Genomic DNA, 15175 nt, shown 5'->3' with positions numbered 1-15175 from the left:
ACAAAATGAAATTCTCTTTGAACTCTTATTACACCTTAACTTGTACGGAAAATTCAATGAACAATTCCTTGGAATCACAGGAACAGTTTTCTCGTCAACAATCGACACAATTTTTATTCACCAGCGAAAGAACTGAACCAAAATCGACATAAAATTTAATACTCTGTTCTATGTTCACACATCTTTCACAGATATCATAAAATGACAAACTTTCAATAGCTTTACCCATCAGGCACAATATAACACCACTCACGTCAAACAACCAAGAACAACTTACTGACGTCATTATCCATTCAAAATTAACGAAAATTCTAGAACACATGATGACAACTATAACCAATCAAATCGAAAGAAAATCATAAAATGACAAACTTCCAATAGCTTTAGTCAGCAAAACAGTATAATACCACTCACGTCAAACAACCAAGAATAATTGACAACGTCATTACCAGGGAAAGGATTTATATGTAAATACATATTTACTTATAAAGCTAATATAATTTATATTTTGCATTATCTTTATGTTTCACAATGTGTAGGGTTGAAAAATCCTACTTTTATTTTCCATATTTTTCCATATTTTAGAGTTTAGTACATATTTTCGTTAATTTCCATATATTTTCCATATTTCATATAAAACAGTCCATATTATATTAGGTTTAACAATAAAACAAAACAAAATTCCATTAACTTTTAAAAATACATTTCAACAATAGAGATTTAAACACATGTTCAGTAATCCCTTTAACATCAGAGTTATTTGAAAATTAGCAGTCCTATCAACAATGGGAAAGTAAGTTACAAAACTGTATTAATTTAATTTAAAATTTTTAACAGACTTCAGTTGTGCAGCTCAACAGTTAAATGCCAGTCAGAGTACACATAGGTTCAGTTTTGTAAATCATACTATAAAGACGGTAAATATGCCAAAAGTACGTCATTCAGTCAATTTAAAATCAAAACTAACAAGTTACATTTCAGAATTTAAAGAAGATGGTTTATCAACTGACAATAAAATATTATTTTGTAATTTGTGTCAGTGTGCAGTATCATCTACACAAAAGTTCCTGGTGCAACAATACATTACAATTAGTAAACATCAGGCCAACAAACAACTAAATTCCAAGCAGAGACAATTGTTTTTAACACAACCAACAACATCGAATGTAAGATCTGAGTTTAACATCGACCTGTGCCGTTCTCTCATCTCTGCTGATATTCCTCTCTACAAACTAAAGAATAAGGTCTTCAGGGAATTCCTTGAAAAATATACTCAACATACAATCCCGGATGAGTCAACACTTAGGAAGACGTATGCTCCATCCATCTACGATGAGACAATACAGAAGATAAGAGATGAAATTAAAGATAGTTCAATTTGGGTTTCCATTGATGAGACTCCCGACAAAGAAGTTAGACTTGTTGGTAATGTAGTTATCGGTTTGTTAAGTGAACAATATTCTGAACGAATTCTTTTACATTGTGATGTTCTAGAAAAGTGCAATAACAAAACTATAGTTAAACTGTTCAACGAAGCTATGGGTATCCTGTGGCCAAAGGGTATTATGTACGATAATGTGTTATTCTTTATTAGCGATGCTGCCCCTTATATGGTCAAAGCTGGACAAGCATTATCTGTTGTATATCCTAAATTGACTCATTTTACTTGTGTGGCGCATGCATTTCATCGTGTGGCAGAAGTGGTCAGAGACAATTTCCCTAAAGTAGATTTGTTGATTTCATCAGTGAAAAAAGTATTTCTCAAAGCTCCCAGTAGAGTTAACGTGTTGAAAGAAATGTACCCTGAAATTCCATTGCCACCAAAGCCAATTTTAACTAGATGGGGTACATGGCTAGAAGCAGTTGAATATTATGCCGAACATATAGACTCTATTAACAATGTTCTCCTTGCATTGGACTCTGAAGATGCAGTCTCAATTGATACTGCGAAAACAGTTACCTGTGACATAAGTGTGAAGAATGACTTAGCTCACATTCAGCATACATTTTCATGCATCATAAAAACGCTCAAAAGTCTCCAAAATAGGCACCTGAAAGTTTTGAAATTATAAATAGTACTGTGGAACAACTGAATCGTGGTAGAGGTAAAGTTGCAGATGCAGTAAGAGCTAAGGTGGACACTGTACTTTCAAAAAACCCTGGATATGAAGAACTACAAAAGGTTGTTGCTGTGATGAGTGGTGAATCAACAGTGAAGATTAACTTGGACTTATCCCCAGCAGACATTGTGAAATTGAATTATGTACCAGTTACTTCTTGTGACGTCGAACGCTCTTTTAGTCAGTATAAATCTATCCTCAGAGACAATAGAAGAAGATTCACTTTTCAGCACTTGAAAGAAATGTTTGTAACCTATTGTTATGGTAACAGACAATAAAAATTGTGTTTTGTTGAAACTACATTGGAAGATAAGGTACGTCCATTATATTTTTTGTTTAGTTTGATTAAAATGTACCAATATTTAACGTACATAGTCATTTTTTTATAATTTTAAGTCCATATTTAATTCCATATTTTGGTAAAAATCCATATTTAATTCCATATTTTGGTAAAAATAACTACATATATATTTACATATTTCATATATTTTTAGTCCATATAAATCCGTTCCCTGGTCATTACCCATTCAAAATTAACGAAAATTCTAGAACAAATGACAACTATAACCAATCAAATTGAAACATCATCAATGCGACACCTAGTATAAAAACCTAGAACTAACATATAAAAGTTACTAAAAATCACTAACATTTAACTCTAAAGTAAAAAAGTTGGTAATACTTAGTACATCCAACCAGGTGCCCGTCTTCTATGAAATTACCCTTGTTTTGTTCAGAGCAACGAGATAATCTGTTGTTATGAGTTAATTTTGTTGCATTTAAAGCGTCTACTGAAGTGTGCTGCAGTTAAGGTGGGTGAAAATATAATTTTTTGTATGAAACTAATCCAAAAATGAGTCCAATTCCACTAGGTGGCATCAGACACGGCGCGTAGCAGGGATGGCAATATATGCAAACGAAATGATACTAAACGTGAGGAATGTTACTACAGGTGTGTAGTATTATGTGACAGGTTATGTTAGATTAGGTGTGTAATATTACTACTATGTTGACGAAACTGAAACCCTCTCCATTCTTAACCTCAAATTATTTGATACGTATGGTATGTATTTGGGGCGGTTCGGTGGGCATACAGCTCTCCCAGTGATCACATCCAATTTTCAGTACTCCATACTATAAATCCAAGGTATGTTAGCAATTTCGTACATAAGTAACCTTCGGCAAAAGTCGTTTTATTTAAGGTTGACTATAGATACGCCAGTGTCGTTTTATTGAAGGTTGACTATACATGCGCCATTGTAAACTAATTTTTCACACATTTATCACTGTTACAATACATTTTACTTTTTATTGCGCTATATAATATGTAATTTTCACTATATTAACGCATTGGCTATTGCATAAAACACACACTTAAGGAACGAAATGTAAAAATTATAAGCTGTCGTTTCAGCAAGTCACGCCACTCAACAGCAGTATCACGCTGTGCTTCTCACTTCTTCCACTGGGTGGCTCCAGACTCAGTGTCTAGCAGGAACGGCAACATCTCAAAACATTATGCTGAATGGGGCCTATGTTAAAGATTAGTGACAGGTTAGGTTAGATTATATGTACAGTATTATTTAACCATAATTCTTCCGACCACACATCGTGCTAAAAACATAGATTTCGCATTTCTTTGTGATTGGTGACACTGTAATCCCTTATATTACGTCACATTAAGAATACCGTGAAGGAAATATAGCTATCTTTTTCCTTAACGCACTACAAATTTGGTATATAACTTAAGTAACGTATGTGGGGTGGGTACACAAACACAACTCTCTAGTGTGAGAGATTAATTTTTGGTTAAGATTATAGAAACGTGAGTTACAACATTAGTGCCATTTGACTATACAACTGCAGTTAAATATTTATGTGCAACATATAACTTTTTTATTTAGGTATGGCTCTAACTTCCGCAGAAAGAATGAGGAAAAGAAGAGAGAAATTACACCAGGAAGGAAAATATGAGGCCTACAAAGAAACACAGCGTGAAAGGATGAAGAAATATCGTTCGAAGCAGAAAGAAGAATTAGATAAACTGAGAAAGCGAGGAAAACAACATAAAGAAGATGAAGAAAGGAGACGAGTAAGAGAGCGGGTTGCTAAATTTAGAAGACTGAAAAAAGAAAGACAGGAAATTCAAGCTCAATCCTCGCCAGTATTCAAGAGTGTGCAATCTGTAGGTAGGCTGAAGCTAATGAGAGATTGATTTTTGGCTAAGATTTTTTAAATGAGACTTACAACACCAAGAGTGCCATTTAACTAAACAACGATAGTTCTGTACAACCTTTAACGTCATTTCTTTACAATTGCATTACCACATACAAATACATTTATATTCTTGGCTTCTAGTTGAGTCGTATGCACCATACACAGAAGAAAGATTAAGTACCAGTACCAATTTCGCAACCGAAATAAGGGTGGAAAGTTACAGTGAAAGTGGGAGACCAGCAGAGAGTTGCTGGCAGGCAGGATCTCTCTGTCGAGGTTAGGGATAGGCAGTAGGGAAAGACAGCACATACATCTCATTTCCGTGCATTTCCTTACTACTTATTGGAGAAAAATCTAGTTTTCCTAAGTTCGAATCAGTGACAAGTTAGGTTAGTTTAGGCTTTTGATATACCTTGCATATACTCACAATTGGCTAATAATGTGCCATTTCTTTATAGATAGATAGATAGATAGATAGATATTTATTAGCCTTAGGAAATACAATGATTTCATGGCATCGTCAGAGTGAATACATAATAAATATGCGGTTACATACATGTTTTTCCGACATACAAGATATCTACAATAATATACAAATAATATACAATCAATACATTCAGTAATGAAGTCAATTCTCCACAGGTTTCTTCAGACCATTACTTGTACAAGGTTCTTGGTTTCCTTATCCTCTTGGGCAGTCTCACCCCAGACATGAATCAGATAGAAAAGAAGAGCAGTAAACACAAAAGGAGATACTAACTACTGTAAGCTAAATTTGGAGTGCTAAACTAAGATACTCATTGACAGTAAAAGGCATGTGGAAAAGTAAAATATGTTTCACTGACTTTTTAAATCTAGCATAGCTAAGGGCTTTAGTTTCAACAGGGAGTTTGTTGTAAAGTCTTATCCCTGTATGTGATAAGCTATTGAGACTTTTGGATAACCTATGATGATTAAAATGTAAATTATTGCATGTTCTTGTGCTGTAGTTGTGATAATCAGAGTTTATTTTAAAACTATCATAATTTTGGTGGATGAAACAGACTGTTTCAAGAATGTAAATACAAGGTAGGGGCAAAATATCAAACTCTTTGAATATTTTTTTACTATCCGAGCGAATAGGTACTTTCTTTATAATTTTCAATATTCTCTTTTGCAGTCTAAACACTTGTGCAAGTTTTGATGATGACCCCCAGATAATTATCCCATATGATAATACAGAGTGAACATAGCCAAAGTAAACTGCTCTAAGTAGTTCCTTGGGAGTTATATTGGTTAGGACATGGAAAGCATAACACAAACGACTTAGTTTATCAGTTAAGAATTGAATATGACTTTCCCACGTGAGGTTGGAATCAATCCATATCCCTAAAAATTTTGTACAATCGACATCCTTTATTCCAGTATTATTAAGTAGTATTTCAATGGAGTCATGTAGTTGTTTCTGACTGAAATACATACAAACGGTTTTACTGACATTCAGTTTTAGTCTATTGCTAGCTAACCACTGTTCTAGTTGTCTTGAGGTTTCATTTATTTTCTCCTGTAAATTATTTTTATCAAGAGCATTGAAAACAATATTGGTGTCATCTGCAAAGAGAACGGTTTTAGCTTGGCATTACCAAAAGCCTAAGCTAACCTAACCTGTCAATGATTCTCTCTTAAAGAAAACTCACTTTTTCTCTTTAATCAGTAAGAAAACACACGGAAATGAGATGTATGTGCTGTCCATCCCTGCTACCCAGCCCTTTCACCTCCATAGAGCCATCTTGCCTGCCCACACCTCTCCACTGGCCACTATTTTCACAACAGCTTTCCACACAAGCTTATTTTGGTGCAAAATTGGTGTCGGCACTTAATTTTTTCTTTTGTTTAGGCCCTACTGTACAGGTACAGAATTAAAATTTGGAGTGAGTCTTGAAGGGATTCTACCTGTATGTAGGCAACAATTTCACATGACTGTCCACAAGGGGGCTTTTGTTTACTGCACATGCACAGTGTGTTGTAAGTGAAACTTATACACTCAGGGAACTCTAAATTTTATTTCCGCATCTGTACATATGACTTAACTAGAAGTCAAATACAGGGGTGCGCTTCCGAACAGGGGCAGCAGCATTTCCTCTAAGGTTAGAGCCCAGTTCAGGTGTGTGTATATTAATCGAAAATTAGGGGCTAGAAAATATTGAGAATAGGAGCATGTTTATATGACATTTTCCTATTAATACACACACACCTGAACTGGGCTCTAACCTTAGGGAAAATACCTGCCCCTATTCGGAAGCGCGCCCAAATGCAGTACTAACAATACCATCCCATCGCACCTTCTCATACTCCTCCTCTTTCACAATAGCCCTGCCAAGACTCTGGAATTTACTATGTGCATGCATCAGGGACTGTCGAAATAAAATTGAATTCAAACGCAAACTTACTAGGCATTTGGTCAGTAATTGAGGCTCGTTCAGACATGATTTCTTGTAAATAGTTCTTTTAATCTATCACAACATATTTCACTATCCTGTAATTTCATCACTATACAATTTTATTATTCTAGGTTTAATTTGTAATTCAGTAAATACAAAAAAAATTTTCTTTGTTCTTAACTTCTATAATAAATTGTCTAGCTTTCATTAATCAGGTACAATCTTTTCGTACTTTGATTTCTATTGTAATTGTAATTATTGTAAATTTAATATTAAGTTAATTGTAATTTTATTCTTCATATCGTAGTTGTAATCCCCTGGTAGAGGGGCAGAGAAGGCCTGATGGCCTTATCTCTACCAAGTTAAATACATTTGTGCCTTAACGTGGTAACGCAATTGTAAAGAATTACCTATTTATCTTTTGTATTTAGGTGTGGCTCTAACTCCTGCAGAAAGAATGAGGAAAAGAAGAGACAAATTACACCAGGAAGGAAAATATGAGGCCTACAAAGAAACACAGCGTGAAAGGATGAAGAAATATCGTTTGAAACAAAAAGAAGAATTAGATAAACTGAGAAAGCGAGAAAAACAACATAAAGAAGATGAAGAAAGGAGACGAGTAAGAGAGCGGGTTGCCAAGTTTAGAAGACTGAAAAAAGAAAGACTTGCAATTGAAGCTCAATCCTCGCCATTATCCAAAGAGTGTGCAATCTGTAGGTAAAGCTAATGAGAGGTTAATTTTTGGCTAAGATTAATGAGAGTTACAATTACGCAACCAATAGTTAAATATTTCTGTACACCACTTCTGTATTTAGGTATGGTTCAAACTCCTGCAGAAAGAGTGAAGAAAATAAGAGACAGATTACACTAGAAAGGAAAATATGAGGCCTACAAAGAAACAACGAGAAAGCATGAAGAAATATCGTTCAAAACAGAAAGAAGAGGTAGATAAGGTGAGGAAGCGAGAAAAACAACATAAAAAAGTTGAAGAAAGAGACTAATAAGAGAGCAGGTTGCTAATATAGAAGACTGGAAAAGAAAGACGTGCAATTGAAGCTCAATCCTCGCCAATGTGCAATCTGTAGGTAAAGTTAGAGCACGTGTTCAATGCTTATTTCTAAGATCTCCATGAAGAATAAAGTTTTTGTGTTATTAAGAACTATTTCACACATTTGTAGGTTTAAGTTGTGAACAGACTGAATAATTGTGATGGAAGTTTAACAGGTGTCAAAACTAACATATGATTCAAGCCTTGCTGAAATTTCGATATCTCCCTACACCACACATGGAAGAAAAAGTGGCCGCTCTCCTGAAACAAAGTTCCCTTCGGGTATCTTCACTACAATTCGGAGACAGGCGATGTTACATGTTGTTGGACCACGTTGCCTGATATCTACAGTTATAATTGAAGTATTCTGTGTGTTATCGATAGCATAATGGTAGCGTTCAGGCCTCTTATTCATGAGGTCCTGCGTTCGACTACAACCACGTGCTTTTTATGTTCTTTTTTGTTCTGTTTTTGAGAGAGACAAACTATATATAATGGCTCCTTTCTCGTTTACGATTATTTTAGTAATTAACATCAGGTTCATTAATATATTATGCCATGACTTTATCATTATGATATTGTGGCTGCAAATGGAAAGAAAAAAGATTTTATTCTCAATAAAAATATCTTTCGTGGCATAAACAAAACAAATTTACTGGCGTCGGCCTTAAAACATTCAAACAATTAAGCGTTCAAAAACCAAACAAAAAGCCACAATTCAATATTTAGTCTATCTTCCTCTTATCTCGATCATCTTGCAGTCGAGTGGGCATGGAATTGACTAGTCTTTGCAAATAGCGACTGTTTTTAGACACGATATTCCAGGCATTCTGAACATACCCACATACATAAGTGTTCTGTCCATGGGCAGGTCTTTCATTGCAAACCCAGCAATCTCCAATCTTTCCTATTTTCTGCCTTCCTCTTAGTCTCCGCATATGATCCACATATCCTAATGTCGTCTATTATTCTTTTCAACCAGAGACCCAACCAATTACTTTTTATCTTTCTAATCAGTTTCAGCATCATTCTTTCTTCACTCACTTTTTCAAACACAATTTTATTTCTTATTCTATCTGTCCACTTCACACGCACCGTTCTTCTCCACATCCACATTTCAAATGCTTCAATTCGTTTCTCTTCATTTCGTCGTAATGTCCATGTTCCTGCCCCATACAATGCCACACTCCACACAAAGCACTTCACTAGTCTCTTCCTTAGTTCTTTTTCCAGAGGTCCGCAGAAGATCCTTCTTCTTCTATTAAAAGCTTCCTTTGTTCATGTTTGCAGTTTTTCTTGGGAAGGATAGGCCTAAATGCGGTAACATCCCGTTGCTTTCTGCACACCACTATCTCTTTCGCATCTTATTAAATTCCAGGGGGCCCAAGCGTGGAGACGAGGAGAGTGGATTTGACTAATTGGGCCCTCCGGACTTCACCGAAAGTCACGGCAAGGGTTAAATATTAATTCTATCAGGATGTTTGACCCCGATGAGAGACCGGGAAATCTCAATTAGCCTTTGCCCCCCGCATCCTGGACTAGCTTCTACGAATCATCAGAAAATCTTAGAGTGTGATTGGGCCAATTTTTCCGAAAATGTTTCCACACTTTTGCCCTCGTAGCTCAGCGGACGAACGTCGGAATTTAGATGTCAATGTCTCAGGTTCAATTCCTCGTTACTCCTTTTCATTTTATTGTGGTTCAAGATAGTATAATGTAATAATACAAAAAGAAAAACTAATAGCAGTATTATGCAACTGGATTTTTCCAAACCTAATATTAAATTTGTGTTATTTATATCGCTAAAGAACGATTACAATATAAATAACTTGAATATTATTTATACAGTATCCTAAAGAACGATAACGCAATATAAATGATAAATATCAGTTTGTTTAATTAATATAAGATATTATATAATACGTATTTAATTATCTAAATAAAATAACCTATTTTACAAAGAAAGATGTTTATTTGTGTTATAATAATTACTTACATAAAATACAGATTATTTATATTGCGAAAGAACAATAACAATATAAATAACTTGAATATTATTTTATAATGCTAATGAAGGAAAACAATATAAATGATAACTTGAATATTATTTATATCGCTAAAGAACGAAAACACACCATCTCATTCTAGTGCCGAGGTCATGGAAAGCATGGGGCTCTACCTCCATGCCCCCCAAGTGCCTTCATGGCATGTTACGGGGATACCTTTACCCTTTTTTTACCTTTAAAGAACGAAAACAATATAAAAAACGTGAATATTATTCATATCGGAATTTCACAGATTTATTACAGATGTATTTAAGAAATTGTAGAAGAATAGTAATTAGTAACAGTGTCCTATTTATTCTTCTTGGAGCCATATTTGTAACTTTTAAAAGTGTGGTTACTATGTTGAAGTGTATGTGCTGCAACGGATGCTTGATTTGTTATGTATGTGAGTCAGTTATGGGATGCTTGATGTCGCAATGTCGTAATTATAGTTTGATTGTGTTTGTGTGACTATTGTGTATTAATTTATGATGTATGGTATGGAAAGCTGCATATTTGTGTTATAGAAGTGTTACGTATGTGTGTTGTTAATGTTTTTGTATGTTTCAAATTGATAACTGATATTTGTTTTGCAATCGCAATGCCTAATTTACGGATTGTTTATGTTTTGTTTACATCGCGTAAGCTAATTTAATTTTCTTTTCCATTTCTCTTTATGCTTATCTTTTTTGTGTATAAAACTATAGCCCTAACATACATATGTAAAATAGGGCTAACCCCCATTGGATATACAGTAGCTACAATAGTAATAATTATTATTCATATTGTTATAAAATGATAACAGAATATAAATGATGACTTGAATTTTATTCATATCTCTAAAGAATGATAACAAAATATAAATAACGTGATATCCATCAAGAACGATAACTGGATATAAATGATAATTTGAATATCATTTACATCGCTAAAGAACGATTAAAAAATAAAATGAAAACTTGAAGAAGGCCCGAACCCAGAACCTTTGAATTATTAAACAAGCACTCTACCGCTGGTCTGCGAGGAGCAGATATGGAACACTTTCATAGTTCCGGAATTGCTAGTACAAGCACATGCACCGTGTAACATCGCCACGACCCGAAGTGGACTTTGAAAATATTCGCTGTTCATGAGTGCGGCCACTTTTTTTTTTTTTTTTGACAGCTGTACTTAAATAACTGAAAATAACCTCAAAATTGTACCTCACCACTCTAGACACATGATGTGATCAGCTGATCACTGCCAAACCTATTAGCACTCCAACCCAACCCAAATACCTCCTTTGATAACAGTTCCGATAGTACACCAACACTTCAGATTGGAAAACAAAGGAGCAACATCTTTAGCAAGACTTGAAGCTTGTGTGAGCCATCTCAAACCCCACCTGTATCCCTAAGAGTGCCAAAGCCTTATATACCAGGTCAGTCAAGGCCTACTGTTATAAATAAAAACAATTGCAATAGGTATCTCAATCATCACATCATGAATTTTAATATACCAGATGAAACATTTGCACACACAATGATGACGTAATCTCTTGTTAATCCATGATATTGCACTATAGAAAAATGTAATGCAAACAGAAAGGAAATAGTGTGTGCAAGCTGCGAATATATACTGCCAGGATTTCTGATCCATTTGAGCCATATAGTGTCTATCAAAGATTATTTAGTCATACACAGAGTTTTGAGTGATGGAATAAACTATTCCTTATGTGGATGGAGATTCAAATTGAGTGTCATAGGCGAAAAATTGCTTCTCTATTGCAGCAAAGTCCCTCATGGTCACAGATGTGATTTGAGAGGAGTGCAAGGAATGGTACTTTCATGGGAGAATTAAAACTATCCTTGAAACAATGTGTAACATTCTGTGGCATGTGGTGCCTTCTACCAAACCCAAGACACAAGATTCTTATGAGAGATGTAGAAATAGGTAATGGATGTGTTGTAGACTGGTCGGGTTTCTGCCGTCAAGTCTGTGTGGACTGGATGTTAAAAAAACAAGCCAAGTATCAGAGATCCAGGAACAGTATTGGAAATCGACGAAAGTAAATTCAATATTTTTGGTACCTACCAGTGGAAACTCAGGATGCAAACACATTTTCTGGTTATCAAGGACTGGCTTCTGCGCCAAATGACTGTTATCTCAGACTGTTGGGAAGCATATAAAAATACTCTCCAGAACCAAAGATTTCTCCATCTACAAGTGAACCCCTCGATAAAGGTCGTGAACACAGTGAATAGCACAGAAATTCACCAGAAAAACTTGATGCATCAGGGTGGACAGAATATCAGTCTTCATACCCAGAATATTAAGAGAAAATGGCTCTCCTTGAAGTATTCGATCTGTTCTTTCGGACGAAGAAAGGCACACTTTGAAGGTATTTTGCTGAATACATATTTAAGACAAACTACCCTGACAACAGAAGGATGTGTGAATTCTTCAAGAGGGCTGCTCTGCTCTGCTCTTCTCTCCAACTCCTTAAGTCAGTGAGTTGCACTATTTATTCAAAATATGTACAATCTTTTATTTAAATCATGGGTTACAAAAGTACTCTTTTCTTCACTATGGTCCAGGGGAAATCTTTCTTTCTTTGCTATATCCATGGTAAATCTATCTACCAAAAAACGGATATGTAAGGCATAACAAAAACCTAAACAAACCAAATCTAATCTGTCATTGATTCTCAGCATTTACGAAAACTCTTGTATCTTTCCAGATATTGGCAGCAACACTGCAGTATGTATCCCAACTTTTCTCTAGTCCAGGGAGCATCTGTTTTTGGTGCAAGGATAATTCGTTTAACATGTGTCTTAATTGTTATTGTTGTTATTTAGTAATCTGTCTGAAGACAGGTTTGAACCTCATAAGTTATACTAGTAAGACATCACTCATGAGGCAATAAAGCCAGGAGATAATGGGTAAGGTGGCCAGTTTCTTTCCCTCTCCACTACATACATCGCTGTGTAGTAACATATTACACTAACCAGTAATCAGATTTCATATGCATTTCTTTCTCTGACACATTGTCAAGTGAGATGTACTGCCTGGTAATAGATGTACAGTATCAACCAGAACCTCAATCAGAGGTATTAATTGTTATTATATACATACATACATAAATGTCCATGGGCAGGTCTTTCACTGCAAACCAAGCTTTCTCCAATCTTTCCTATTTTCTGCCTTTCTCTTAGTCTCTGCATATGATCCACATATCTTAATGTCGTCTATCATCTGATATCTTCTTCTGCCCCAAACTCTTCTCCTGTTCACCATTCCTTCCAGTGCATCCTTCAGTAGGCAGTTTCTTCTTAGCCAGTAATCCAACCAATTCCTTTTTCTCTAATCAGTTTCTAATCATTCTTTCTTCACCCACTTTTATTGTTATTGTATCCAAATAATTAAAATATGATAATTTTGATCCAGAGATTATCCATTTTTGAAGCAAACATGTTTTTTAATTGTATCATATCCTATCCATTTCATTAAAATAGATCATTAGATCTAGGGAGCATCCATTTTTAGAGCAAGGATAATTTGCTTAACATGTTTCTTGAATGCAATTGTATTTGAATAATTAAAATACGATCATTTTGGTCCAGGGAGCATATATTTTAGTGCAAGAATAATAAATTCCTTTAAGATGTTTCTTAATTCTTGTTGTATCCAAATAATTATTAAAATACGATCGTGTGGTCCAGGGAGCAACCGTGTTCAGTGCAAGTAATTCTTTTAACATGTTTCTTAATTGTTATTGTACCCATCATCATTATCATCATCATCATCATCATCATCATCATCATCATCACCATCATCATCCTAACAAGTTATAGTCCTATAAGAACTGTTAAGATCTACAAAAGTTTTCGACCCATCTCTTTACAGAAGGTCCTTGTGATCTATTGTCTTGAGGTTCATAATTCAAAATCACTGTAGGGATACATGTCCTGGACATTTGATGGTTTGTGCCAGTTATTTTATCCAGATGATTAAAATAGATCATTAGATCCAAGGAGCATCCATTTTTTGGTGCAAGGATAATTCGTCACATTCCTCGGCCTCACATTACTTAACTATCCCATCAACTAACCCACTCTAAACTTGTCACAGTTCTTGGTCTCCTGTCACTTAATATTTCTCTCATCTAACCCACTCTAACTTTGTTACATTCCTCGGCTTCACGTCACTTAGCTATTCCTTCATCTAAGCCACTGTCATCTTGTCACATTCTACAGCCTCACATCAAACAGCTATCTTCTCATCTAACCTAACCTTTAACACGCAATATTTACGGAAATATACGCCAGCATAGGGTAAAACACTATTAAACATGACCCGCCCACAATCAGACATTACTACCATGTCCAAATATGGTAAACCCACAAACACCTATCTTCAATCACCCCATATCAGTTATACTTCACACTGAAGTCTACCTAAGATTAACTCATACTTTAAAGTCGTTAATACCAAATAGATAAAATGAAAATTATTGTTTATCATTGTTTATATAAATAAAAACAAATGAAAAAAATGTTTAATTTTCTTAGTACAAGGAGCATTTCTGTGTTTTCATTTGAACACACCAAGGAACCATAACAATTAAGAACAAATTAGCATGATTTGGTCTATTTTCGCTTGTCATATAAATAAAATAATATTATGGTGGTCTAGTGGCTAAAGCATGGATTTATAATCCTGTGGACCCGAGTTTGATCCCTGGCATATCCCTGATTTATAACTTGTGTTGGGTAAGCCCATGGTCCAGGTAACACAAGGGTTCTCTCTAGAGCTCCGGTTTCTTTATGGCGTCCCAACAAATCTCCATCATCATCTCATTGCAAGTGTAACATAGACCAACTTCCTATGGTGCACTCTGGACAAAATTGGTCTACATAACTACATATGGGTGAATGATGAAAAGTGAAGTCCTGCCATTAATTAAATTATATATATAAAGTTATTTCGTATTAGTTCATAAAAGTGAAAACTGTGTGGTCAAACTTATGATACCATTGCCATTAACGAAAAATCAAGACGTTGGGTCTGTGTGTAGTGTGTGAAATATATACAATGAAACTTCTCTTAATGGACACTTCTCAGTAGTGGATATCTCTCAATTACGAACAATTCCCTTTAGAATTACATGCGTTCGTATGGGAAAATATATTTCCAATAGTGGACATTCTCTATAGAGTCATTCCACGTTAAATTGAACAAAATTATACAAATTTTGACCTTCATATTTCTGATTGCGTTTATATTTTTTTTACCAACTCTATGGGGCTCATAAACGAACAAGTGTATTTTTATTTCCTCCTAAGT

The 15175-nt window shown here is 35.0% G+C and overlaps 1 protein-coding gene across 4 annotated transcripts in view; it reads left to right on the top strand.

Moving 5' to 3' along the window:
* The window catches only part of LOC138698097 (ankyrin repeat domain-containing protein 27-like), a 90725-nt gene extending 75750 nt beyond the window's left edge, over positions 1–14975 (top strand). Inside the window, exons 12-13 of one of the 4 annotated variants that reach the window (XM_069823827.1) lie at positions 4025–4305; positions 7189–14975. In XM_069823827.1, coding sequence (XP_069679928.1) covers positions 4025–4094 — 70 coding nt within the window. In that variant the 3' untranslated portion in view covers positions 4095–4305; positions 7189–14975. Of the gene's footprint in view, positions 1–4024; positions 7132–7188 lie in introns of those variants that run through there. The other 3 variants (XM_069823818.1, XM_069823851.1, XM_069823835.1) reach the window with 3 other exon arrangements.
* The last annotated feature ends 200 nt before the right edge of the window (positions 14976–15175 follow it).

This window comes from Periplaneta americana, chromosome 1 (genome assembly GCF_040183065.1).
Source record: "Periplaneta americana isolate PAMFEO1 chromosome 1, P.americana_PAMFEO1_priV1, whole genome shotgun sequence".
Taxonomy (NCBI): Eukaryota; Metazoa; Arthropoda; class Insecta; order Blattodea; family Blattidae; genus Periplaneta; species Periplaneta americana.
Note: the sequence above shows the minus strand (reverse complement) of the source record. Positions and strands in the feature narration are given on the sequence as shown.